The 27,398-nt window shown below is 40.7% G+C and overlaps 2 protein-coding genes across 3 annotated transcripts in view; one reads left to right on the top strand and one right to left on the bottom strand.

The window, feature by feature from the left end:
* The window catches only part of LOC135196551 (uncharacterized), a 233,842-nt gene that overhangs the window by 74,091 nt on the left and 132,353 nt on the right, over positions 1–27,398 (top strand). The window lies entirely within an intron of this gene.
* Positions 1–27,398, bottom strand: part of LOC135196977 (leucine-rich repeat-containing protein 28-like) — a 138,563-nt gene that overhangs the window by 74,524 nt on the left and 36,641 nt on the right. For both annotated transcript variants that reach the window (XM_064223853.1, XM_064223854.1), the window contains exons 4-5: positions 14,410–14,491; positions 9,709–9,840 (exon numbers count right to left, since the gene is read on the bottom strand). In XM_064223853.1, the coding sequence (XP_064079923.1) occupies positions 9,709–9,840; positions 14,410–14,491 (214 nt within the window). The remainder of the gene's footprint in view (positions 1–9,708; positions 9,841–14,409; positions 14,492–27,398) is intronic.

The following is a 27,398-nucleotide window of genomic DNA, read 5'->3' as shown; positions in this document are numbered from 1 at the left end:
CATCTTGAATTTTATTTTCCTTACAAAAAGATTCAGCCTGCTTACGTCTAGGGACAGGTCTCCATCCTCCCGAGTGCTTCGGAACAAGGAAAAGCCTGTTGTAGAAGCCTGGAGAGTTCCGTGACACGACTCTTTCTACTGCTCTCTTTTCCAACATCTGATCCAAAAGGTCTAATAAGATCTGTTGCTTTGAATCCTGATAAGAGGGCGAAAGGTCTATTGGTTCATGCTTTAATGGTGGTTTCGATAGAAACGGGATTTTGTAACCTTTCTCGATCACTTTGAGTGACCAAGAGTTCGCCCCTCTTATCCTCCATGCTTCGGCGAATAGAGCGAGTCTCGCCCCGACTGGTGTTTGGAGGGCCGAAAAGTCATTTCTTTCCCCTGGTTTTTTTTGAGGGGGCTCTGCCCCTAGGGAACTCCTCCCTCGAGCAGCAGCTCTTGAAGAGGCTCTTCCACGAAAGGGCTTATAATTCTTCCTAGAAGCTTGCGTGGTTCTTGAAGACATCTGATCAGCAGGACGTTTCGAAGACCGAGACAATAAGTCCTGCGTCGCTCGTTCTTGGAGATTTACTGATAAATCCTTCACCATCAATTGTGGAAAAAGATGAGCAGAAAAGGGGAGCGAACAACAATTCTGCTTTTTGCGCTGGCGACACTAACTTAGCTGTGAAGCTACAGAAGAGTGCGCGTTTCTTTTCTTTTCAGGACTCCCGACGCAAAATGTGATGCCAGTTCGTCGGAGCCATCTCTTACTGCTCTGTCCATGCATGACAAAATACTCGCTAAGTCCTCCAATGAGATGGAATCTGGGCTTCTAGACTGAACATCCAAGACGCCCAAACACCAATCTAGAAAGTTCAAAACTTCCAAAGTTTTATAAAGGCCTTTGAGATGGTGATCTATCTCGGACAGTTGTCCACGAAACTTTCGCTGATGCCAGGTAAGATCTTCTAGGAGCTTCCACTAAGTTGGCGAAATCCCCTTGTGCGGAAGCGGGGATTCTCAAGCCTGCTTCCTCTTCTGTCTCGTACCACTTCCCCGATCTTCCACTAAGCCTTTTTGTGGGGGGAAGTGCAAAAGAAGTCTTGCCCTTTGTCTTTTTTGGATTCCATCCAATCATGGATTCTTTTTAAAAGCCCTTTTAGTCGAGAGTGAGGTGGCCATTTTGACAAAATTTGGAGTCTTCCTTGCCTTCGAAGAGGTTAGTTGCGAAGGTGGAGAGAGAGGAACTGCGGAGCACGGAACTTATCTGGGAAACAAAATCTTTAAAACGGACGCAGGTCAAAGTCTTATTATCCAATCCACAGAGGATGAGGTTGTAGGATCCTCCTCCTCTTCCGAAACAGCTCGCTTGACGATCTATTTTCTAATGGAGACATAGCCTTATTCTGCATTGAACGAGAAGAAACCAAAGTTTCACCTCCCTTTCGAACCGTAGGTTTTGTGTTTGAAATCAATTTTGGAGAGAGTCTGCTATGTTCTCCTAACCTTGACTTCTCTCCGAATTTTCCAAACTGATGTCATACGATTTCTCTTGACGAGCACTGATATTGTAGTTCCTACTACCTTGAAGCATATGGCACGCTTATCCGATTCTGACTAGCGACCTGTTCTTTTCTTCTCAGGGTAACTTTATGCATCGGACGCCTAGCGCCCTCAAAAGCGTCCTCATTTGCGTCCTGGAAAGCGTCCTCATTTGCGTCCTGGAAAGCGTCCTCATTTGCGTCCTGGAAGCGTCCTCATTTGGCGTCCTGGAAAGCGTCCTCATTTAGCGTCCCTGGAACGCGTACTGATATGAAGGACGACGAGCGTCTCCTTACTAGCACTTAACGCCTCGCGTCCTCAAAAACGTCCTCATATTCATCTTCATATCCTTCTTCTGAACTAATATCGTGCGTCTGAAGTCTCTCCAGCCGACGTTTCCGACCCCGAGCGTCGCCCGAGAAGCGTCCTTACAAGCGTCCTGGTTAGCAAAGCGTTTGTTTTGTTGAATATTCTCTTCCTGTAAGTCAAGATCCATTCCTCCCAATTTTATTCCTGAGCGATCCTTCTGAACGTTCTTCGACTCTGGGAAAAAGACGACGGCGGCCACGCCTGTGCGGCACCTATTGTCTTTTTCTTTACCGCCAATACTTCTAGAGACTCTCTCGCAGGACTGCTTGCGCCGTTCCTGATTGAGTCGATGAGGTCTAGAAGGCGACGGATCAGATGAAGACGAAGAACGAAGAGAAGCCGCAGGAGAACGTCTAGATTTCTTGACGGGTAGCCAAAGATCATTTTTACGACTACGTGATCTTTCTCTTTCTTGGCGAAAAAACGTATCCAACTGTTGACGAATCGCTTCGAGAGTCTTTTTGATGGTGAAGAACCATATGATGGAATGAACCTTTGAGAAGAAGATGGGCGAGGGGACGCCTTCTTCCTTCTCTCCGGACTCGAATCAGGACGCTCAGAAAGCGTCCTAAATCTCTTGTGCGGGATACTGTCTTCGAAGTCTTCCGGAGAAGACCGAAGCGTAAATCGAGGCGGAGGACGCTCTCGATCTCCCGATGAAGCGTCCTCTTCCATCATACCTTCCTCCAAGAGGTCGAGAAAGACGATGGCCGCCAGTGCGACGTTCTTACGTCTTCCTTACCACTCTCACTTGGAGAGGCTGCGTACTCTTCGTAAGACCTTTCCTAAGAGGGCAAGAAAGACGATGGCCGCCAGTGCGACGTCTTACGTCTTCCTTACCACTCTCACTTGGAGAGGCTGCGTACTCCTTCCTAAGACCTTTCCTAAGAGGGCGAGAAAGACGATGGCCGCTTGTGCGACACCTTACGTCTTCTTACACCACTCTCAGTCGGAGAGGTCTTCCGAGATTCCCACCCACGGTGAGGTGAGGACGTCTCGGAGGAAGAGAAGCATTCCTTCAAGATTCGAGCTTGCGCGCGATCTTTGGCAGCCTGGGATGCGTCTTCAGGATCTGCCGAAGGGACGCCAGACCGGTGTTTAATTCCCGTAACCCTCCTTCGGCCTTCGACATGTCCATTCCCTGTGTTCTGGGAGTCCGACAGAGGTCTCAACCTGGAGGCATTATAGGACCGATCTGACGCCCCCTCCACTTCACTAGGGGCACTAACATTATCACTACACTTTTGCACATTAGATTGTAGCACTTTCATTTTCGATCAAGGTTCCGAATCGATTCTAAAATGGTAGAAAGGGCATTCCCTTCGGTAACAATCACTTCCTTATCTGGAGGAGAAATTATAGGGTTATGCGTAGCATGTTCTACATTTATGTTAGATTGAGCAACTTTACTTTGACTTTTAACAGAAGCACTCCTGGAGGAAGACCTCCTAATTCTGTCACGCTCAAGTCTACGAATGTAAGATTCATACGCCTTCCATTCGACATCAGTTAACACTTCACATTCTTTGCACCTATCATCCAACAAGCAAACATGCCCTCTACAATTCACACACACTGTGTGAGGATCTACCGAGGCTTTGGTAGCCTCACCTTACATTCTGTTATACACCACACACCCCCATGAAACTAGTAGAACTAGATCCAGACATCTCAATTCTAAGAAAAATCAAAGCCAAAATCAAAATCCAAACCACAATAGCGTATGCCAAATCACTAAGCCAAGTCCGAAATCCAAAAGACAATCCAAATACTCAAGTGACAAATGAAGTTTTCGAAATCCTAAGCGGAGGTCTGTAAACAGATGTTTACCGACCGGCGACAGAAGAAAATCTGAATAGAAAATGGGAATGGTTCCCGGTATCCGCCTCCCAGCGGCGGGAATGGGTACTAACCACCTAGCCGACCACTGCGTTTGCCGGGAGTTTTGAAATTCTGTCAGTCGTCAGAGAATACAGCTATATATATATCTGGCAGGTAAGTGTCATGAACAAACTTTTTTTTTACGTCTGCACGTTACGAATTCATGCATCATTTTGTGATAATATTTTCTCTGTGTTGCTTTGATCGTTTTACATTTTGTTATATACCAAAATCATCGCAATTTAGTGTACAATAGAACGAAAAAAAAATTAACTCAATTAGCTTTAACTGTTTTGCTCACAGCACGATTTGTATACAATTATTTATGAAAATTTTTTTGCGCTGTCATATATTCCAATATTCATATATAATAATGATATTTTTTTTCATTTCAGATGGTTGCATACTAAACTTCAGACAATGACAAAAAAGGAGCCAAAAATGAACTCTTAATCTTAAAAACTAAGCGTGCTGTGATTTTTTTGAAAAAAACTTTTTTTCCACTTCGGTGCTAACTCCAGAACGCCACCTGCATACAAGAGACACTTTGGTAAATAGCAGCTCGGCGTTTAAGGGTTAATGGGAGCAGTACCCCCTCTGCCTGAAGGAGTACCTTCGGAGCAAGAGTAGATCCCCAGAGGAGTGTTTCCTTGATCCAGAGGGCCCATCCCCCATTCTTCCTCCCCAACGAGTTGGAAGAGGAAGACGAACAGAGGCTTCCCCCGAAGGGGAGGCAGCGAGCACAGGACGATTGCCGTGAGCGAAGTTGGAAGACGAAGGATTAACTACCAGGGACATGGTAGGGGGCGTGTTACCATCAACCACAGGCAGGTCGTCTTCCTATGATACCGCCTCCTCCTGGCAAACCTCCTCCAGTGTTGTAGACCAGTTAGTCACAACACTTGGCAGAAGGGTTATTCATATCACACACACACACCCTTGACAAGAGAAACACAGGGGATGAGGATCTACATCAACAGAAGAGTGGAAGCTACCACACTTCCTACCCTGCACCCCGGGGCATCGCTGGCTGGGGGTAGACTTTAGTGATTGTGATTCTTGGGTTTGCATTAGATATTACAATCAAACACAATTACATATATGCATATATCACAAAAAACAAGGAAAATCCCACTGGCATAGAAAAGAAACAGTTGAACAGTCTGAGAGAGAACGAAGAAACATGTCTTTCCCTGATGACAGCCGAAAGCTAATTGGAATGTTTACATCTGGTCAGGAGGGACTCCCAAATACTGGACCAGTAGTTAACTACTGAACCGCCTTGTTTGAATGATTTCAGAGGGCGTGTCCAGACTATGCCTTAAGTAATTCCTATTGTGAAGGACTGAGGGTTTGTATAGTGTGTAGGAACAACATAAATATTACCAGTTACACATATTTTTTCTGATAAGTAATTTTATTTTGTAAAATCATAATTACACCTCATACAGTATCAAAACTGATAAGAACTAAAATCAGTAACAAATCCTGAGTGTATTTGTTGTAAAATATTTACGTACATAAATTTACTGAGATCAAAGATGCAATAACTTTTTTTGGATTATACATGCCTTTTCTAATATTTCTTTTCACTTTTCTTTGTAAAATTACAATTAGTACCTGTAACTGACATACTATCATATAAGATAAGAAAAAAAACCAACAGCAACCCCTGGGTATATTTATGAGCAAATTTATAAAAAGATGCCATGTGTGAGAAAGAGGCAGTACATGTTCCCTTGAAGTCAAGATCATAACTAACTCATGAGCTGCCTGTTTCCTTGCTCTTGTCTAGTCTAAAAGTTGCCATTATTGAAATTATGGGCTATAGAAGTATTTGAACCTCTTTTCTGCCCTATTTCTTCAAATCGATGGTGTGTAATGTTGATGCTCACCATGAGTGAATCCATCCACCACCCGAAATCTGTTATTGCTACTCATAGGAGGGTATCTGTCCATTAAGAGTTATTATGTATATGGAAACCTTGAACAACTTCTCTACCGTACAGGCATTTAAGGGCCACTCCATTCCGGTTACCTGTCTCCAAAGGTTTAGCTGGTGTGCCAATACACTCAGAAAGCCTGAAATGTACTTGGCCATCAGCTCCATAGTGGGCTCACCATTATGAGCAATGTCCAGATGTGCACCTCACCCCTCACTGTCTACATCTGAATGTAAAATCATCTCTGAGAGAGCATGCCTTGAGGCACTCCCACAATGAGGTTCCTATTGTTCAGCCACTGTCTCTCTTACAAAAATCTGAACTTCCACCCAATAATGTTAATGTTTGGGCCTAAGAGTTAGCAATATGCTATTTGTATTGGTATCTCATTGGTGGGACTACTCCTTGGAACTAGCCTTTGGATTCCAGGGTGGGTTTGGCTTACACTTGAGCCACACTAATCATGTTTGTGCCATACCCTTGGGAGTAAGGTAGGGAGTGGACATTTAGAGTTAGCTCTCACTAGTGTCATTGGTACAGTAGAGGGATGGACTGTGTGAAAGGCCGATGGCTTCTCATTTCTATTATCAGACAGTTCTTTTTCTTCTCATTTATTTTCAAACAAATGGATGTAATTGTAAAGCCACTAACCACTGGACCTCATGACCCCTCGACACAGTTGATCATTTCTGCACCCTCCTCTGACAATGCTCTAACACGGCCTGTTGATGACCCAAGCAAGGTAAAGCGTAGGAAGGATTTGTCATAATGACACTGAAGCCTATTCTCCTGAGGTGAATAATCCTGTGCCAGTATCCTCAGTAAAGCCATTGGAACACCAGGGTGATAGTGGAGTGGGGACTTCCTCAAAATACCCAAAGGATAATGTTTGGAGAAAGAAAGAAATCCTCCAAGTATTGAGTCTGAGGAACATAAGTCTACTTTATTCATTCAGTCTCTTCCATGAGATAGGAGATTTAAAATAATAAATGAGGAATTTAGCTAATTTAGAATTATCAAGAAAACTGGAGAAAAACTGGCAGACTTTCCTGTCCTGGCAGGTGTGGATAACCTTTGGTTGCCTTCTCTGAATAAAAAAATCCAGAGAGAATATTTTGTTTTCATTAGTAAAGAGGGCTCCTTCCAACCTGAAGGTATATTATGCATCTAAAAAAAAAAACCTCAGTAATAATAACAGGTAAAAACTTGGTAGCAAGAGCCCCCCTGCCAGCAAATGGCTCATAGTAATAGTTAAAGAGAAGCAGGAGGCATTTGAAACATCAGATAGGAGACACAAGTAATCTAGCATTACCTGCTTTGCACGAAATAGTTTTTTTGATCCATGCTGAATAAGTGGAACAGGTAGCCATGATATTCAACAAGAGGATTACCCCAGAAGGTATCCCAGGAGTAAGCTCAAAGAAATGAAGCCTCACTACAATTTTTAGCTATGCCAAAGGTGTCATCTTTCACAAGGATTTATATGAATTTTCAGAGAAGGAAATTCATGATGCATGTCATCCTAACGTTTGGAAAATATTTAAAGTAATATGCAAGATGATGGAGGAGATCAACTCTCACTTAGTCTGGCAATTACAAACACACATGTTCTCCATTCCAGTTTGGCTTTTGGAAAAACAGATCTACCCTTGACCCCACAGCTGAGTCTTTCTAATCAAATTCAGCAGGCTACAAACCAATGCCAGACAATTTGCATATTTTCTATTTTAAAAAAGAGCATGATACAACATAGCATTATGGAATTGGTCAGCAGCATGGGCCGACAATTCTGTGCAGGACAACTCCGCGCCAACAATTCAGCACATGACAATTCAGCTTAAGAGACAATTCAGTGCATGGCGATTCAGCCCAAGGACTATTCAGCGCAGACAATTTGCCGAAATATTTGACGAAATAGAGCTAACGTATGGAAAATTAAGAAAACAGTGATCAAATTAGTTTTTATTAGTAAATTATTTTTGAAATTCAAAAAATGAAATATGATATTTATTGAAATAAGATACTGAAAATTATAATCATTTATTTCTGATTTGGCGACAGAAAACAAAACTAACTACTTGCAGTTAAAAGTATTGGTAATAATCTAAGATTGCTTACACTTTCAACTATCGAACAATTTACAGTTGTTATTTATGCTATAACAAGTGAATAATAGTTACTGGTATTCTTCTAAACTCGGATTGGATGTATTTCCTTTTTTGGAGTGTAGTTTTTTACAAACATTTGATGAGCTAAAACAAAAACAAAAGAAGTCCCATGGAGTGGATTTTATCAGAGAAAGGTCATGATCACATTCTATTAAATGGATTTTGCTATCGTTTAGATTTTCAAATGAATCTGAAGGCACACAAATAAGTGGTTGCTTTTTTCATCTGGCTCAGTGCATATGGCAGAAAATACAGGCTTTAAATCTTACACAGTTATATTATAGCGAGGAGCATATTCGAAAACATTGTGAGATGTTGCTAGCCTTAGCTTTTGTGCCGGCTGATGATATTTGCGAGGTATTTGAATCTTTGCAAGATGTTATGCCTCCTGAATTGGAAGAGTTAACAAATTATTTCGAGGATACGTGGATTGGTTGTCCCTTCCAACGCCGTATGAGAGATGCTATTTTTAAACCTGAGTTATGGAGTACTTTTGATTGGGTGCAGGGAGACCTACCAAAGACCAATAACTTATTAGAAGGGTGGCACCGAAGTCTTCAGTTAACATTGGGTTATAACCACCCAGCCTTTTATATGTTTGTGGAGTTTTTGAAATTGGAGCAAGACAATGCAGAGAAAAGGATACCGAGAATCAGAGCTGGACATGATGATTCCAGTAAAAAAGTAAATTAATCAGAGAACAGCTAAGGCAATAAAAATGCTAGTTAGTAAATATGGGAATTGAGCAAACAAATTGGAATACTTACAAAATATAATCTACCTCATTAAATTGCGAAAATAAATTAGTACGAATATTTTTGTACAGGAATATTTTATAATATGTCATTTCAATAAATATTTGTGTCTACTTTTTAAAATTCAGTATGGTACAAATAAAAAATAAATCTGATCACTGTTTTCTTAATTTTCCATGTTTTTATTCTATTTTGCAAATTGTCTTTGTGCTGAATAGTCCTTGCCCTGAATCGTCATGCGCAGAATTGCCTCTAGGCCGAATTGTCATGCGCTGAATTGTCTCTAAGCTGAATTGTTGGCGCTGAATTGTCCTTCATGGAATTGTCGGTGCTCCAGACAGCAGCTACCTAAAAGGAAATATGATAAGGTTCATCAGCTTCTTTTTAACATGACAAATTTTCTAAGACAATTTGTACTTTTCATAGCTACAAACCTGAAGTCTTAACATTAGGACAAGAGTTAGAAAATACCTTGTCCACCCTTCAAACTAGGTGTTCAACAGGGGAGTGTGCTAAGCATAACATCCTTTGCCGCTCCCACTGATAGTCATCAGTGAAATTTCAAATCCTTTATGGGCCTCACTTTGTTTTTTTATGATTTAGCTATTTACAGTCAACCCTGCCTTTTCATGTTTCAGGATTCGTGGCTTCACCTTTCCACAGATTCTTTGTGGAACTTACCACCAAATTTTTCACAAAAAAATTCTGTAATTTGCAGATTTTTTCATTGAGAAATATTCATTAATTACTGTATTTTCATGTTATTTTCAAAAATAAATACAGGGCTTGATGGTAACCGAAAATCGCCTATAACCAAAATTAAAATCTACGGGCACCACAATCCATCTTTTGACTTTGTATCCAAATAAAGGTAAGGCTCAAAGAACAGTTTGTAAGAAATTACATTTAAGATTTTCTGTTTAGTTTAAAGCATGGATTCTGTAAGAAATTTTGTTAAAGATTAACTATTTAGTTTAAAGCATGGATTCAAAGATTTATATAGATACAAGATCCTCAACAGCAATTAATCAGAGCTACATATATATAAATGAACAAGTAATTCACCTTTAGGAAAGCAAGTTATCTGGTTGTAGACAGCAACTAAAGAGCGTATAGATGGAAGTTTTCCGAGTGTTTTTGGGAGGTTTCTAATCTTGTTGTTACCAATGTCAAGTACTTGAAGTGAAACCAGCTCTCCTATTTAAAAAGCAAAACATTACACTGTAGTCTGACAATATTGCAATCAGTTATTCTGTAATGATAAAAATATTTGTATGCATAAAATTCAACTTTTAAAAAACCTAGTTTCATAAAAAAAAATAAATACAATGGTGGTTGGCTTAACACATTTGCCCTCTGCAATGGCAACATCATCCATGACAGGAAAGGTAACTGACATTAGTCACTATGACTTAAACATAAATAGTAGTGTACCAAAAATAGCAATTTTGAAAAGAAATTTACATTTTTCCTAACATACCAACTTTACATTCTTTACATAGGCATCCAGCTTGCATACACAATTGGGAATGGCCACTAAAACTTTCAGACAAGATCATCAACCACCAACTACACTTTGCCTTTTAGCCCAGGTAACAGAATGAGGGGTGGCTGAAGTGTGATATAAATGTAAAGAACTTCCAAGTTTGTGTGTTAGGAAAAATACAAATTACTTTAAATTTTGCTATATTTCTACACAAATAATACAACCTTTTTCTTTACATGGGAGACTTACCTATTGGTAGGGGGAGGGGGGGGGGAGTTTGGGCAAATCTCTGAACCGACTGGTTAGTTCTACCGTCCAGGTTAAAAGAGCTGAGGAAGGAATCTTGCACCTTTAGTTTGTGGACATAAGAGATGCTAGACTTCTGGGCTTACAGTAATGAACATAAATCATTCGCTTGATGGTTTGCATGAACCAAATAGTGTCCAAGACAATAAAACTTGCTAATAAAAACCAACAGGTTTGTTTATTGTTAATCTCTCTCCCCTCACGTAAGGAGATGTGACATGCATGTAAACAATCTACTAAAAGATGAAAGACAGGGTGCCTCTGTCATGAAAACTCACCTGCATCCTAATGCCCTAAGAGAGAGAAAGGGAAAAGAGAGGAGACACCTGTCCCCTTAGGGAGCAACATGAGGTACACAACTTGGTGGGCAGCCACCACAATACCCAAAGAAAATGTGTCCAAGGACTTGTGGGGAACATCCTATGAGTGGAAGAAAGTGAATGTGGTCTGGTGGGATCACACCCCCGCTTGTAATGCAAACAGTACCCTACTTATGAACAAGTTACATTCCGAATGGCGTTCGTGTCTTGATTTATCTGTAAGTTGATTTTTTTACATGCAGATATATATATATTTTTTATGTTTACATTCGGATTTTGCTCTGGGTGCCAATTCTGCTGTAAAATTTTTTGAAAAGAACAGAAGAACATGAAGAAGAAGAAGAACCAGTTCCTTTAACCCCTTCCCTGATTATCCCGAGTATTCTTGGGATTTACTACCATGTATTTTTCATACAACCACAAGAATATTTGTTCATGCTCTTACAATATTCCTACTTACTTCTGTCTACCTGATTTAAGACAGTCTGTGATGAATACCCATTTTCTATATTTACTGTAGTATGTATTTTTTTAATCATGCAGTTTTATAAGGAATTACTATGGATGTTAAAAAAGTAAAAAGAATACTAAATTTAGAATGTTGCATGAATCGATATTTTATTTTCTTCTTTTTAACTTTATAACATCCAAAGTAATTCCTTATAATACTGCAGGATTTAAAAAATACAAAATGTAGAAAGAGAGAAATGTAGAAAATTGGTATTCATCACAGACCAAGTTAAATCAGGAAGATAGAAATAAGTAGGAGTATTTTAAGCATAAGAATAGGCACCCAGAGTAAAGTTTTAACTTACGGGTGGCAAAGGGGAGCACTCTAAACACAGTTTTGACTTGTGACTCTGTCTGTTCTGATCTGAAAGTTCATCAGTACAGTAGTGCCTGTACCTGCTGAACCAACAGGTTCCTCCGAATGACAGCGATGGACAACGCCTCTAACTTTATGAGCTCTTACTTGGACCACAATCTCGTCTACCTTGTTAGACGAAGAATAAGTCTGCTGGATTGCCTCTGAAGCCAGAAAGAGATTGTGTTCTTGGATGCCTTTTTCTTGGTAGAACAGTTACAAATGAAGAGTTATTGACACTCAGGCCTGAACCACCAAGTTCTCTTAAGGTAGTTCCACAGCACCCGAACTGGACAAAGTAACATCTTGTCCCAATCATTACGTTCAAAGTCCTCTTGGGAGGGGATCGAAAAGGACTCAAATATGGCATCAGGGACCGATGGATTTAGTCTTTGCTACGAATTCCAGTACGAAATCGAGAGTAACAGATCCCCATCCCCTCAAGTGCTTTACATTGAAGGAAAGACCATGAAGCTCACCTGCTCTCTTTGCCAAAGCTAGAGTAAGAAAGAAAAGTCTTTAGAGTCAGATCTCTGCCTGACGACACTCTCTCAATAGCTTGTATGGTGCATGAATCAGGCTTCTCAAGACAAAGAGTCACGTCCCTCTTGGGGGGGGGGGGGGGGGGGGGGGGGGGTCTGAGTTCCCTGGGTAGGCAAGACTGTTCAAAACTTCTCAGAAGCATGGAAATCTTCCATGAGGATCCTTAATGGCTGATACTGAGAGAAGCTTCTCTTGGCGAAGAAAGATGAGAGTTTTGACACCAACTATAGAGCATGGTCCATTACCCCTGGTACACAGCCACTGAGGAGTTTTGCAAGTATGATCCAGACATCTTCATTGTGCAGTGAAAAATCCTCTTGCTCCTAAGATGCTGGATAATCTCCAAATGTGAAGTGCCAGTGCCTCTACCACCTGTTGATACCTCTTAAGTGTGCAGCTGGCACAAAGGTTGGGACCAAGTACCACTCAGAGTGTGGCCACTTGGGAACCACCACAGTCAACCTGTTGATCACCCACTGAATTAGACAGAATGGAGGGGAGGCATATGCCTCTTAAGTTGTCCCATGGGTGTTGGAATGCATCCTACATCGCAGCCCATGGGTCTGGCACAGTCGAACAGAGCACCAGCAACTTCTTCTTGTAGTGCTGTGAACAGGTCTATGATAAGATATCCCCAGATCCACCAGCCTCTCTGCAATGTCCTAGTGTAGGGACCATTCTATCCTCATTTACCTAACTCTGGTGTATGAACTTGTTTGTCACAGCATTCCGAGACTCCATAATGTACCTGACTGACAGCTCCACCAAGTGCACTACCACCCACTCATGCACCTGTACCGCCAATTCTATAGCCAAAAGGAGATTATGTAGTCCTTCCTGCTTGTTGTCATATGCCACCACCATGGTGCTGTTGCTCAGCAACATTACAGAGTGCCCCATCATATGGTCCTGAAAATTGTAGAGCTAAAAAAATCAGGTTTTGAGTTCCCAGTTATTGATGTGTAGGTGCCTGTTGTTCTGGTCCCACACACCTGAGACTAACAACTCCAATCCCTCAGTTGATGCATCAGAAAACAGAAGCCTCTTGGGAGGGGGAGTTCCCAGTGATACTCTTTTATCAAGAGGTTCCTGTTGTCTAGCCATCAAGCTAGATCTCTCCTAACCTCCTCTGACAGAGTAAATGAACTTGGTCAGTAGCTTCAAGTGTGGCTGACTGCTAGTGCACTGCGCAGGTATGCAGCCTACTACTTGGATGTGCCTGAAAACGAAGGCATATATGAGGGAGATTGCCTAATGGCACTCCCATTGAGAGGCTTCCACTGTCCAGCCACAGTCTCAGTTCCTGAAGTTCCAAACTCCTTAAGACCCTCAACCAGGCAATGGGGGAGAAGATGCACGAAGACAAGATTCTCTAAGGATGACAGAGGACCCAGAACAAGTGCTACTGCTGAGTGAATTGCTCCTGACACAAGAGAAACTGGCACACAACCTCCCTGAGTCTGCTGATGCAAGAATCTTAATGATCAATAACATCAACGAATTTTCCAGAACTACCTGAAAAAAAACCAGAACATTTCAAACCTAACCTAACCTTGGAATGAAAACACCTCCCTAGAGTAAAGTGGAGATACTTTCAGGAAGACCTATGGATGTGTGCACATGAAAGTACCCATATTATATAAAAAACTTACCAAGTAATTACATAGCTATCAGTTTCTAGTATCAGCAGCTAAATTTGAAATTTGTGGTAGTGATTCTTTTGTTTTGCCATTCCAGCTCATGTTCACAAGCTAAATCCTATGTCAAGAACAAAGTTTTGTATTTGTGAAGGAACAAATTTTTCTGACAACAAAACACTACGGGGTAACACTATTAGTATATTATTATTAATTGCTGTATTACTATTCAGAAGATGAACCTATTCATATGGAACAAACCCAGATGGGCATAAAATTATTTGATTATAGTATAACCATTGTTTGTCCTCAAAGAAATCACATACACTCTTATGGTCCACTCAACCCCATGTCAAAATCTGTTTTTTGATAAAATTAGTACAGAAAATGAAAAGATCATGGCTCACAGGTGCCCAACTTTATCTTCTCGTGAGTTCTTCATGTTTTTTCAACTGCTATTTGCGAGTTAGCAAGAACCTTCCCCACAACACACAAAATGATTGCATGATACATCTCAGTTGCACTGATAAGTCATTATTAAATATTGATGGCTATTAACAGCTGTTCAATAATACAGACCATCTTAAAGTTAGATTATTATTACCTTACCTATAGAATCTGGCAAAGACTGCAAATTGTTTCCATGGAGGTAACAGTAAGTAAGTTGTGAGAGACATCCTATGCTATCAGGCTGTTAAGGAGAAAGAAATGGCACACCAATTAGCTGACAAAATATTAGCCAAATCAACAGGGGACAGTCTAACATCATTAGTAATCCCTCAATTATCCACATCATCATTATCTGGAACTCAACATTATCCAACACACCTAGCAGGGATCAAGGCCCCAAGATATATTATGTAAATTTTTTTTAAATTTGAAAAACTGCCTTTCGATGACTAGCAATACTGAGCGGCCTCAAGAAAATGTTGGTAACACTGCTTCAACTCAGACTGATGGCGAGGGGGGGGGCGGTTGGAGAGGGCTCGAGAAATATCCATGGTAGGGAGGTTTGGGGTGGGAGAGGACTCGAGAAGTTTCCATGGTGGGGTGGGGGGTTCAAATGGGTTGGTGCCATTGGAGAGGAGGGAAAGTGGGTGGAGCTGGGGAGCCGATTTGGTGGCTGGGAGGGGTGGGGATGTAGACCTAACTTAGTTGAGCTTGTTTTGTCTTATCTTTTAATTTTGATGATCCAGTAATTCACACTTTATTAAAGGATATACTATACTGGCTGAGAGAGAGAGAGAGAGAGAGAGAGAGAGAGAGAGAGAGAGAGAGAGAGAGAGAGAGAGAGAGAGATCAGTAGTAGAGTAACACACAGTCCTTCACTTTTTTATTGATATTTTATGCTACAGTATTCTTGTTTATATATATTTTATCCTTTCAAACCAGTTGATAAACATAATTATTTGTGTAGGCTACACAATAGAGCGAGAGAGAGGTAGAGAACAACAACTGAGATATGTTTATATCAAAGTCTAAGCACAGTAACACACACACTCCTTTGCTTTTAATTTATAACTTACGTTATAGTATTCTCTTTTATATTTTTACTGTATATTTTCTCATTATTTATTTTTCACACCAAAAGATAAAATGTAATCATGTATATATATAGGCTACGAGACCTTTTTAATCATATTTTATGTTACAGCATTCTCTTTTACATATTTACTGAATTTTCTAATTTTTTATTCTTTTAAACCAAGAGATAAATGCAATTGTGTGCATAGGCAATGAGAGAGAGGAGAGAGAGAGAGAGAGAGAGAGAGAGAGAGAGAGAGAGAGAGAGAACAATAACCAAGAAATGTTTGCATCAAAGTCTCAGTAAAGTAAAGGCCAGGTCTCACAATGGTGATTCAAGCCTGCGACCGTTGTAAAAGCTGTATTATGACTGACTTACGATTACCGTAAGTCTCCATGTCTGCTCACACTGTCACCGAGTTTTACAACGTCCGTCGCGGTCGAGCCACAATACCTGTCAAAAGTCTCTATGTCGTGCTGACGTACAAGAGTGTGTCATTGCTCTTTTCGACTGCTGTAATGTGATTACGGCAGATGTAATTAGCAATTTTGACGTACTGTGTCCATAACAACGTACGTGATGTACTTGACAACCCCTCAAATTGCGCAGAGAGGGTACGCAGTATCCATATTGTGTGACACATGCATTTTCAGCTAGCCATATTGTGTGACACATGCGCTTCCAGCTAGTTTATGGGCTGCTGAAGAGCAAGAGCCCGTGCCAGCATAAGGCTGGCTTAATTTATGTATGTATTTCCAGCTAGTATAGAGAAGTTTAAGGGCAGAATTTAGTAGACAAAGGTGCCTTAAATTTGATGTTTTTATTAACATATATTTGGGATTCAATATTTTCAGTATTATAATATACTCTTAGAGCCAAATTTCTCATATATACATGAATAAGACAAAATATTTACCTTACATGAAATATACATACGTACAGTGGAACCTCAACATACGAAAGTCCCAACTTGCGAAAAATTTAAGTTACGAAAGCAAAGACGAAGATTTTTTTGCCTCTGCATACGAAAATAATTCAGGTTACGAAAGGGTGTTACTGTAAAGTCCCGAGATTCACCCGAACCACTGAGAACAATTTTAAAACTCGCGCGCCGCCAACTAAGTAGACTCGCCACCATCCTCCCGCTCTCCCATTGGTTCCTGATGCTAGTCACCACCGTAAGATCCTGCTCTCCTATTGGTCAGCATCTATCCCATCATGCCAACACATAAAGACGTCGTTCGGCCAATTCGTCGCATCAGCATTATCGTACGCAAGCGAAATTCGTTCGTTCACACATACGTATTTTGTTAGTTAACGTAAATTCGTGTTAGTGATTTCGCTTTCTACTTGTATACTTTATCATGTTGTGTGTAAACTTAATTAACTTAATTAGCCATGGGTCCCAAGAATGTTGCTGAAGTTCACAGAAAGAAGAGAATGCTTTCTATGGAGACTAAGATGGAGATAATTAAGAAGTATGAAGTTGGCATGTGGTTGAGTGTGATGGCTAAGGAATACGGCCGAAATCCATCGACGATAGGCACCATCCTTAAGCAGAAGGAAGCCATCAAAGCAGCTATACCTTCCAAGAGCATGACTATCTTGTCCAAGAGGAGGAACCACGTGCATGATGAGATGGAGAGGCTGCTTCTTGTATGGATTAAAGATAAAGAAATCGCTGGTGATACGATAACCGAAACGGCAATCTGCCACAAGGCCAGCGCTATTTACTGTGATCTGATTGCCAGGCTGAAGACGACAGAGGAGAAGGGACATCGACAGCAACCCCAGACTTCAAGGCTTCTCGTGGGTGGTTTGATAAATTCCGTAAACGGACTGGCATCCATTCGGTGATGAAGAAATTGAAATTTTGTAAAAAAGCGTAAAGTATAAAAAAGTTAAAATAAAATGTAAAAATAAAAAAAGACAAATAAAAAAGAAATTTAATTTTATGTTTTTTGTAAAATTAAGTGTGAATGTTTTCTGCCATTTGTTAATGTGTTTCGTAAAGTTTAGTGTTAATGTTTTCTGCCATTTTTTAATTTGTTAATGTGTTTCGTAAAGTTTAGTGTTAATGTTTTCTGCCATTTTTTAATGTTTTGTAAAGTTAAGTATTCATGTTTTCTGCCATTTGTCCTCCTCCTCTTCGCCACTTTCGAAGATCGCCTCACTCGAAAGGTAAGGTTCCACATTTTACTACGTACATATGCACGTACAGTATTTCTTGTACCATGTACACTAATACACTTTATTTACAGGTCAGTCACAGTTAGGTTAGGTATTGAATGGTCCCAATTGTTGTATTTCATTGTTTATTGGTCAATTTAGCTTTATTATAAAATTTACTGTGGTGTTTTTGTAGGGCTTGGAACGAATTAGGCAATTTACATGTAAAACGTGGTTCGAAATATGAAAAAATCAGGTTACAATGGCCACTTCGGAACGTTTTAATTTTGTATCCTGAGGCACTACTGTATATAGTAACACCATAAATATTTCTGATATTTTTTCAGGACTTTCACTGAATTTTTTCTAAAAATATATATGTCAGTGACTTAATTGCAATCTGTACAATTTATTTAGAATGTTCTGAAGTATAATAAATGAAAGCGCATTTTCTGTTTAAAGTAAGAATTGCATTTTAGTTTTTCAGTGTTCTTGATATACTTTGCAAATGTCATATACACAGATAAATATAACACTGAATGCAACTTATTTCAATTTAATTTTATAACGTATATACAGGAATATGCTATTGTTTCCTTCTTTTATGTCATTGAATCTTGCCAACCAATAGAGCCTACAGGGGAGTTAAAAAAAAATAAGTTGATCTCGCTGAGCATTGCTAGCCATGGTTCCTCTCTGACAGCTTGGGGTACTAGTCAGGCTTGATAAAGCTTCGTCACACCTCCAGTGACAAGTTATGGCCACATGTGCCACTGAATCTTCTTGATCTGCCTCATTCGTGGCACTAGGTTGTCTTGTTAAAATTAAGTTGTGCAACACACAAACAACCAATACCATGAATCTGTAGGAGACAAATGGAAAATATTGATTTAATCATGAGATGGTACAGTGTTCCACTGTATTTGTGGGGGATGGGTACTAGACCCCCACTGCAAATAGTTGAAACCCCTTTAATAAAAAAGCTTAAAACTGCCTATTTTGTTGGGTAAAAAAAAAGAAAATCCCACTAAAATGTTTATACAGGCAGTCCCCAGGTTACGATGAGGGTACCATTCATGAGATGCGTTGTAAGCCAAAAATCGCCGTAAGCAACATCATCCAAAATCCTACGAAAACCTTACTTTTAATGCCTTGGGTGGATTAAAAACTATGTAAATTGCATTCTTATCGCATTTTTCATCAAAAAAACCTTCAAATATTGATTATTTTGCATTTTTGGAGTCATATTTCTTCTGCCAGATCAGGGTTGCAAGCGCCGTAACCCTGGAACATGCATCATAAACCTGGAAATAATTTCTGATAAATATAATTGAAAAGCGTTGTAACCTCGGAACGTTGAAAGCCGAACCCGTCATAAACCGGGGACTGCCTGTACCTGTTTTTTTTTAATAGTTTTATAAAAAAAAGTGCATTTAATGATGAAACATATAAAAAAACAGGAATTTGTGGATATTTCTCATAGAAAAATATCATGAATAGCCAAATTTCTCGCGAATAATGGAGGTTTATATTCCAGAGAGAAACCCGTGAAGACGTGAGCCTGCAAATCTGGAGTCCACGAATACGGGGGGTTGACTGTCTACAAAAGATATTTCATGTTAAATACGTATTATTTTTGTAAAAAAGTAATGATATATAAAAGGTGTTTCAAGTTAATACGCTTTTAAACAAGCAGACCAAATAAAGACAGTATAATAATTGTTAACACTATCTGATTGTTTGCTAGTATGCCAAAGGCACTCTCCACTGTATGACTTGACCTGTTCAGTCAGTAATTAAAAATGTGTTCATGTGCTGTCCAATTTAGTGCAGGGTATTGTTTTATCATAGGGTAAGACCAGTTCAACAATTTCATTGAAAAGCTCCTCTGTAATCCTGGTAAAGTTCCGGTACAGTCCTGGAGTTTCAATTGCTAATTTTGTCTTCAAGTTTTCATAGCAATCTTTCTCCTCTCTTCTTTGCAAGTAGGACAGCATCCAGCATCTCCTTCTGTCTTTTTTGCATCTTGTGCTTTCGTTCCTGTAGTACTGTATTCATTACTCTTAACATTGACAAGGCATAGACTTGTTCCAACATGGCCAGTGCTAATTCAGGATCATCCAAGTTGTCTAATATCAGGTCCAGATATTTCTGGGTCTTCAAAACTTCCTGTTCGTCCGTCTTGTGCCTCTGTTAGCACCTGGAATGAGAATGACTGCCAAATTCCCACCACCTGTTTATATATATATAGTATGTATATTCCAACACGTTCACGACACAGATTATGTATGTTGTAATATGTCTGACTGTGTATTAAGTATGTCATAATTGCCTTTACGTCAGTCGCCATCTCCACAAAACCTACTGACGGTAGGGGTAAGTTCCACCCACTCATTGGTCTGCACTGCACTTTGCCTTCCAGCATGGGTACCAGAATGGGGGTGGCTGAGGTGCGCCGTAAATGTAAAGACCTTTAGGTTTGTATCTTAGGAAAAATATGAATTATGTACTTTTAAAATATTCTAATTGTTCCTACATAAATACATCTCTTCAGTCTTTATATAGTATATTGTATACTAGTCAACCCCTGTATTCGCAGTCTCAAGATTCACAGACTCACCTATTTGCAGATTTTTCTTTAAACCATATGTATCCATTATTCATGGGAAATTCGCCCATTCTCGGGTTTTTTCCGAAGATAAATATTCTCTAATTAGTGTGTTTTGACGTTTTTATGACTAAATGCATTTTTACTTAATATTGATTAATAGTATGTATTAGTAAGTTTAATAACATTAAATAATATACTATAGTAAGAATAATTCTCTCTCTCTCTCTCTCTCTCTCTCTCTCTCTCTCTCTCTCTCTCTCTCTCTCTCTCTCTCTCTCTCTCTCACAAACGTATGCTTTTCGTATGATAAATGATTTACTAATTTTCAAATATTAATTTTCAAATATTAATATTTGAAAATTAGTAAATCATTTATCGGCAGTAATATCAATTCATTAAAGAAAATACTGTAGTGAATTAGTGAGCTTTTAGTTTATAATTCAAAAAAATATGTAAGAAAGAAGGAAAATCCATTCTATCCCGCATCTTTCATTTTAGATCCAGGTACTAAGCTGAAGTTCAGAGCTGTCAAATATGTCAAGTAATGTGACAGGAAGGAGAGCAAGTGTTGTGTTGAGACTAATGTTCATGTAATCTCTCTCTCTCTCTCTCTCTGAGCCATCTTGCTTGGCGAGACGTTCCCGCGCGAAGTCAGATTAATCAACAGATATCACAAGTTTAACATACGTCTAGAATTTGAAAAATATCTAGAAGTGTTCGTGAAATATCGGTGATAAGATTAGTGTGAAAATAGTAGGATAAAGCGTCTTCTAAGATAGTTTATCAAGTGAAATACTGTAAATCAGAACAAGAAGGCAGTAAGTTCCAACTGCGGGAAAAAATGGCGAAATTTAGCTTGCTTGGCAGATTCGCAATACGATGAGGTAGCAGGAAGGGAACTGGCATTTCTCATCTATGAGATCAGCAACAGTCCTAACCAAAAAGATACAAAAGCATTCATAGATATATTAGAAGGATATAATCCTTCAAACTGGAACAAATCAACTGAAAACATCTTGAAAATAATTGAAGAAGTTCCAAATAAAATCCAAGTGGTCAAGAGACTCATAAAGAAAATATACATAAACCAACATATTCCGACAAAGAAAATGAATAAGGTGAACCTTGTGAATATCCTAATTGATGCATTAGGAAAAAGAATGCCAAAAGCATGCAAACTGTGTAAGGTGTGGTTATAGCTAGTTAATCCACAAAACCTAATCAGAAAATGTGCTGCATGCAACATTCCGACCCATCCAAAATGTGCTGAGGTAATGCAAGATATGAGAAAAGATACAAGAATATTTTGCTCAACATGTCTATCATGGATAGACAATTAACGTTATTAAATCAAGATTGAATGTACAAATAGTTGAGGATGAAGAGAAGGAAGGAAGAGAAGAAAGAAGAAGAGGAAATGGAAGAGAAGTAAACAAAACTGAAATGACAGAAAAAAATAAGGAAAACAAAGAACAAGATAAAAGTATGGATGCAGAGATACTCATTGATACTACATATGAGGCAATAAAGCAGCATACTTACGAAGAAATAAATTACGATATGACAACACAAAAGAAAATCCCGAAGAGACTCTACCCAGATCTACACAATGACGGGAAAGAGGAAAAAACAGACAAAAAAGACAAAGTCTGCAACCTTTTGAAAAGAGGGAATTGCAGATTTGGAGAAAGATGTTACTACAAACATCCTAAGGTATGTCACAAACTATGAAATATATGGTAAATGTGCATACCTAGATGGCTATGAGGATGATTGCAGAGATCTGCATCCAAAAATATGCAGAAACCTAAAAGAAGGAAAAGGATGTAAGTTCGACAAAAATGTAAATATATGCACCCTGTAGCCATGAATCATAATCAACATAAATATCAATCAAGTAATAAAATCCAAAATAAGAAAGAAACAAATAAAGAGGAGGAAGAATATCAGGTAAAAGAAAAAAGCAAGCCATCAACAAGATATGCAGAGATGTCAGCAAAAAAATTTCAAAGCAATCAGCTCCAAGATTCTACTCAGAGATAATAACTGTATTTATTATGCAAGAGGATATTGCAGATACAGGAGAAAATTGCAGATTCAGACACAAAATGAATAACTATGATGAAGGAAGATCAAATATTATGGAAAAGTTGGATTTTTTTTTTTTTTTAATGTCCAGAATTTCTGGAAATGAAAAAGAACAACATACCAGAACAGGAAAGAGACATGGGAAAATCCTTATTACCAATATTAAATGAAGGAGAAAAACATGCAAACCATCATAGTGAGGAATGCGCAGGGTTTAGTTACAAGTAACTCAAAAAGAAAAATAGAGTACTTAGAAGAACTAACCCAAATTGAAAAGAAAATAGATATAATGAATATAAGTGAAACCTGGTATTCCCAAGAGACTGGGAATGATGATCAAATAAAAGGGTTCCAAACTTATAGATCAGATAGAAAAAAATTATATTGTTAAACTACAATAAAGTTTTGTACATACTTACCTGGCAGATATATACTTAGCTATAGTCTCCGACGTTCCGACAGAATTTCAAATCTCGCGGCACACGCGACAGGTAGGTCAGGTGGTCTACCTTACCCGCCGCTGGGTGGCGGGCGTATGAACCAATCTATCTCTCCAGCCAGATTTTTTCTCTTTCACCTGTCTCCTGAGGCCGGGGAGGCTTGGGTGGGCCATTAGACGTATATATCTGCCAGGTAAGTATGTACAAAACTTTATTGTAGTTTAACAATATCATTTTTGTACATGAACTTCCCTGCCAGATATATACTTAGCTGATTGGCACCCTTGGTGGAGGGTAATTAGACAGCTAAAGTAATAAGGAGAGATAAGAAACAACTGATGTTGTAGGATATAAATAACCTTGGTTCTTACCTGTTCAGGCAGAAGACTTCATTGATATTATCTCTGAGTCTGCGTTGCCTGGAGAGCTACAGCTAGGACGTGACCCTGATGCTGAAGACTCTCGGATCTACCACTGGGATATGTGATCCCTTTGTGTGGTAGAATCCAAGTCGGATCCTGTTAAAGGGAGTTCGTCCCTATCTTAACAGGTCCTAACCACTACTACTGCAAGGAGCCACACTCATCAGACCACCTAACCAAACTACTAAAGATTAGTATTACGACCTAAAGAGATGCCTTCATGCATCCTCTTTAAGGCAACCAACAACAACAAATACAAGGGGGAGGGGAAAAATTTATACTACTAAACAGGAATGAGTTCCAGCTCCCTGCCCCAGCACTGAATCCGCAGATACGTACGGGCCCAAGGCGAAGCATTTTTTCGTAAGTGATTCTCACATCACGTAAGTAGTGGTTCGCGAACACTGACTGACATCTCCAGAATGTTGTCTCCATCAGATTTCGCACGGGACATATTCTTGTTGAAAGCAAGAGAAGTTGCTATGGCTCTTACTTCGTGTGCTTTCACTTTAAGAAGCCTAAGATGTTCTTCTCTGCAGGATCCGTGTGCTTCTTTGATGAGGCTTCTCAAGAAGAAGGACAATGCGTTCTTCGACAATGGACGAGTAGGCTCTTTTACTGAACACCACAGGACCTCTCGGTTGGCTTTCATTTGCTCTTTTCTTCTAAGGTAGTATTTTCACCATTCTCACTGGCAAAGAGTTCTCTCGGGTTCTTCTCCTACCAAAGAAGATACCCACGAATCTCGAAGTTCTTGGGCCATGGACTTGATGGGTTCTCATTCTTGCAAGAAAACCAGGAAGGAAAGAGCAAATGAGAGAGTCCTCCTTAAAACCCACATTACCATCAATCGCCTGAAGCTCACCTCACTCTTCTGGCGGAAGCTAGAGCCATCAAAAACAGAGTCTTCCTGGTAAGGTCTCTGAATGAGGCTGAATTAGGGGGTTCAAACCTAGAGGACCCAAGGAATTGAGGCTACTCATCCAAATTCCAGCTAGGTGGTCTTAGGATACTGCATTTTCGTTGTATTAAACGACCTAATAAGGTCCGTAGGTCCTTATCTTCCGATAAGTTGAGGCCCCTGTGCCTGAAGACATTCGCCAACATACTACGATAGCCTTTAATCGTCGAAACGACTAAGCCACATTCTTGTCTTAAGAATAAAAAGAAGTCTGCAATTTGATTCACAGAGGTACTGGAAGAGGAAACGTATTCCTCTTGCACCATCTTCTGAAGACATCCCACTTCGATTGGTACACTCGTAATGTGGAAGACCTCCTCGCTCTAGCGATTGCCTTAGCAGCTGCTGACGAAAAGCCTTTCGCTCTGACCAGTTTCTGGACAGTCTGAAGCCAGTCAGACTGAGAGCGGGGAGGTTTTTGTGTGGTACCTGTCGAAGTGGGGCTGTCTGAGTAGATCGCTCCTTAGAGGAAGCGATCTTGGAAAATCCACTAGCCATTCCAGCACCTCTGTGAACCAATCTTGTGCTGGCCAAAAGGGAGCTATCAAAGTCATCCTCGCGGAATCGACTCTGCGAACTTTTTTTTAAAGTCAACCCCAGAATCTGAAGGGGGGAAACGCGTATACATCAAAGTCCTTTCCAATCGAGTAGGAGAGCGTCTTATCCCATTGCTCCTGGATCCGAGATGGGAGAGCAATACAGATCCAGTCTTTTGTCTTTGAAGTTGCAATTTGAATTGCACGGTCTAAGAGAGGCCTGCCCCACAACTTCCAAAGGCTCTGGCAAACATCTTGGTGCAGAGTCCACTCTGTGGGAAGGACCTGATCTTTCCTGCTGAGGAGACTGCCCTTACATTCCTTTCTCCCTGTACGAATCTGGTGAGAAGTTTTATCCCCCTTTCTTCTGTCCACAGAAGAAGATCTCTTGCTGTTTCGTACAGAGAGAAGGAATGCGTCCCCCCTGTTTCCTGATGTATGCCAGAGCCAAGTGGTGTGTCCGAGTTTATTTGCACAACTGCTCCTGTCACATCTGACTCGAACTCCTTCAGAGCAAGCCACACGGCTGTTAGTTTCTTTCCTGTTGATGTGCCAGGAAGACTGGTCCCACCCCCATCCAGGTTCCTGACACCTCCTTGGTTCCCAGAGTCGCCCCCCAACCAACCGTTTCCGACGCATCGGAGAACAACACCAGGCTGGGTTTTCTGGGATTGAAGAGGCAAGTCCCCTGCGAGAACTTGTCGGGATCCGCACACCATGCTAAACTCCTTCTTGATTTGAAGAGTAATTGACAGGGAGAACTTCAAATCCTGAGAAGGACGACTCCAATTCCGATGAAGAAAGAATTGGAGCGGTCTCAGGTGCAACCTTCCTAGGGAAACAAATTGCTCCAGTGAGGAGAGCGTCCCCAGCAGACTCATCCACTCCCTCACTGTGCATACTTTCTTTCCCTAGGAAGGTTGTTACTTTTTCTAGTCCCCGGGCTATCCTCTCCTGTGACGGAAAAGCCCGAAAACAGAGAGTTCATCCGGATCCCCCAGATAAACGCACTCTTGAGCGGGAATCAGACTTGACTTCTGCAGATTGACCAGAAGTCCTAAGGAATAAGTCAAATCCAGGGTTTTCTTCAAGTCCTTCAGACAACGATCTCTGGAATTGGCCCTTATAAGCCAATCGTCGAGATAGAGCGAAATCCTCACCCCTTCCAGGTGAAGCCATTGTGCCACATTCCTCATGATGGCCGTAAAGACTTGGGGGCCGTGGAGAGGCCAAAACACAGGGCCTGAATTGGAAGATTCTTCCCCCCATCATGAATCTTAGAAACTTCCTCGAGGAAGGATGGATTGGTACGTGGAAGTAAGCGTCCTGTAAGTCCAAGGACACCATCCAGTCCCCCTGGACGGAGTGCTGCTAACACCGAGGCAGTGGTCTCCATCGTGAACTTCTTCTTTTCGACGAAGAAGTTCAGGGCGCTTACATCCAACACCGGTCTCCAATCCCCCTGAGGATTTCGGAACTAGGAACAGGCGGTTGTAAAAGCCTGCCGAAAGATGATCTGCCACTAGTTCGATCGCCTCCTTTTCCAGCATCTGATCTACCGCTAGTCGGAGGGCTTGATTCATGATGGGGTCCCTGTATCTGCGTCAACTCCCTCGGGGTATTCGTCAAGGGAGGCCTCGAAGAGAACGGGATTAGATAGCCCTTCCTCAAAAATTGACAGGGTCCAGGCATCTGCGTCTTTCTGGGCCCAGACTTCTGCAAACTGTAAAAGCCTGGCGCCTACAGTTGTCTGAAGGACTGAGTCTTACTTGGGAGGTTTGATTGACTTCGTAAAAGTCCTCCTCTTCTGTTTGGTTTCCGACCTCTGAACGAAGAGGATCTAGAGGTAGATGCCCTCGAAAGGGTTCCTGAGAGGTCGGCTTAGCTTTCTTTGTCTTAGTCTGGAAGGTAGGGCGCGGGCTTCCTTGCAGACTGTGCTAGAAGGTCCTGCGTAGCTTTGGCAGAGAGAGCCTTCGAAATGTCTTGAACAGGTGTTTAGGAAAACAGCTGTGTAGAGAGGGGCAAAAAGCAAAGACGATCTCTGAGCATGTGAGACAGACTTTTGTTAAAAATGAGCAAAATACTGATCTTTTCTTCAAGACCCCTGCTCCAAACAGTGAAGCTATTTCGCTGGCCCCATCCCTCACCGATTATCCATACAGGATAAGACACAATTCAAATCCTCCGGAGAAAACGTGTCCGGTCCTGAGTTTTCTTGGCTAGGACTCCGAGGGACCAATCGAGAAAGTTGAAAACTTTCCAAGACTCTAAAACGCCTTTTTAGAATGTGATCTATTTCATTCAATTGCCACGTAGTTTTGGCCGAATTCAAAGCTGATCTTCTAGTGGCGTCTACTAGTGCCGAAAAAATCTGCGTCAGCTGAAGAAGGAAGACCCAGTCCCAAGGGTTCTCCTGTCTCATACCAAAATCCTGTCCGTCCTGAAAGCTTCGACGGAGGGAAGGCAAACATAGTTTTCCCCGCTTCTTCTTTAGTACGCATCCATGAACCGAAACTCTTGAGCGCTTTCTTCATAGAAAGAGTCGGTTTCATTCTCACACACGAAGATCCTTTCGTTGCTTTCGCTGTGGAGAACAACGAGTGTGGAGAAGGAGGAGCAGTAGGGCTCAAAGACTCTCCGAACTCCTGAAGGAGAAGCTCTGTGAGCTTCTTGTACGAAGAAAAACTGCTGCCGATGTATTAGTTTCTTCCTCAGAGGCTTCCTGGTCTTCTTGAAGAGGAGAACGAGGATGAGGAGAACGAGGGATGAGGATCCTTATGAGAATCCTTAGATGATTTCCTAGCTGGGTACAGTGCGATGAAGGAGACAACGTCTTGAATGAGGAG

The sequence above is a fragment of the Macrobrachium nipponense genome, chromosome 18, assembly GCF_015104395.2.
Source record: "Macrobrachium nipponense isolate FS-2020 chromosome 18, ASM1510439v2, whole genome shotgun sequence".
NCBI lineage: Eukaryota > Metazoa > Arthropoda > Malacostraca > Decapoda > Palaemonidae > Macrobrachium > Macrobrachium nipponense.
The sequence above is the reverse complement of the archived record's forward strand: the minus strand, read 5'-3'. Positions and strand labels throughout refer to the sequence as shown.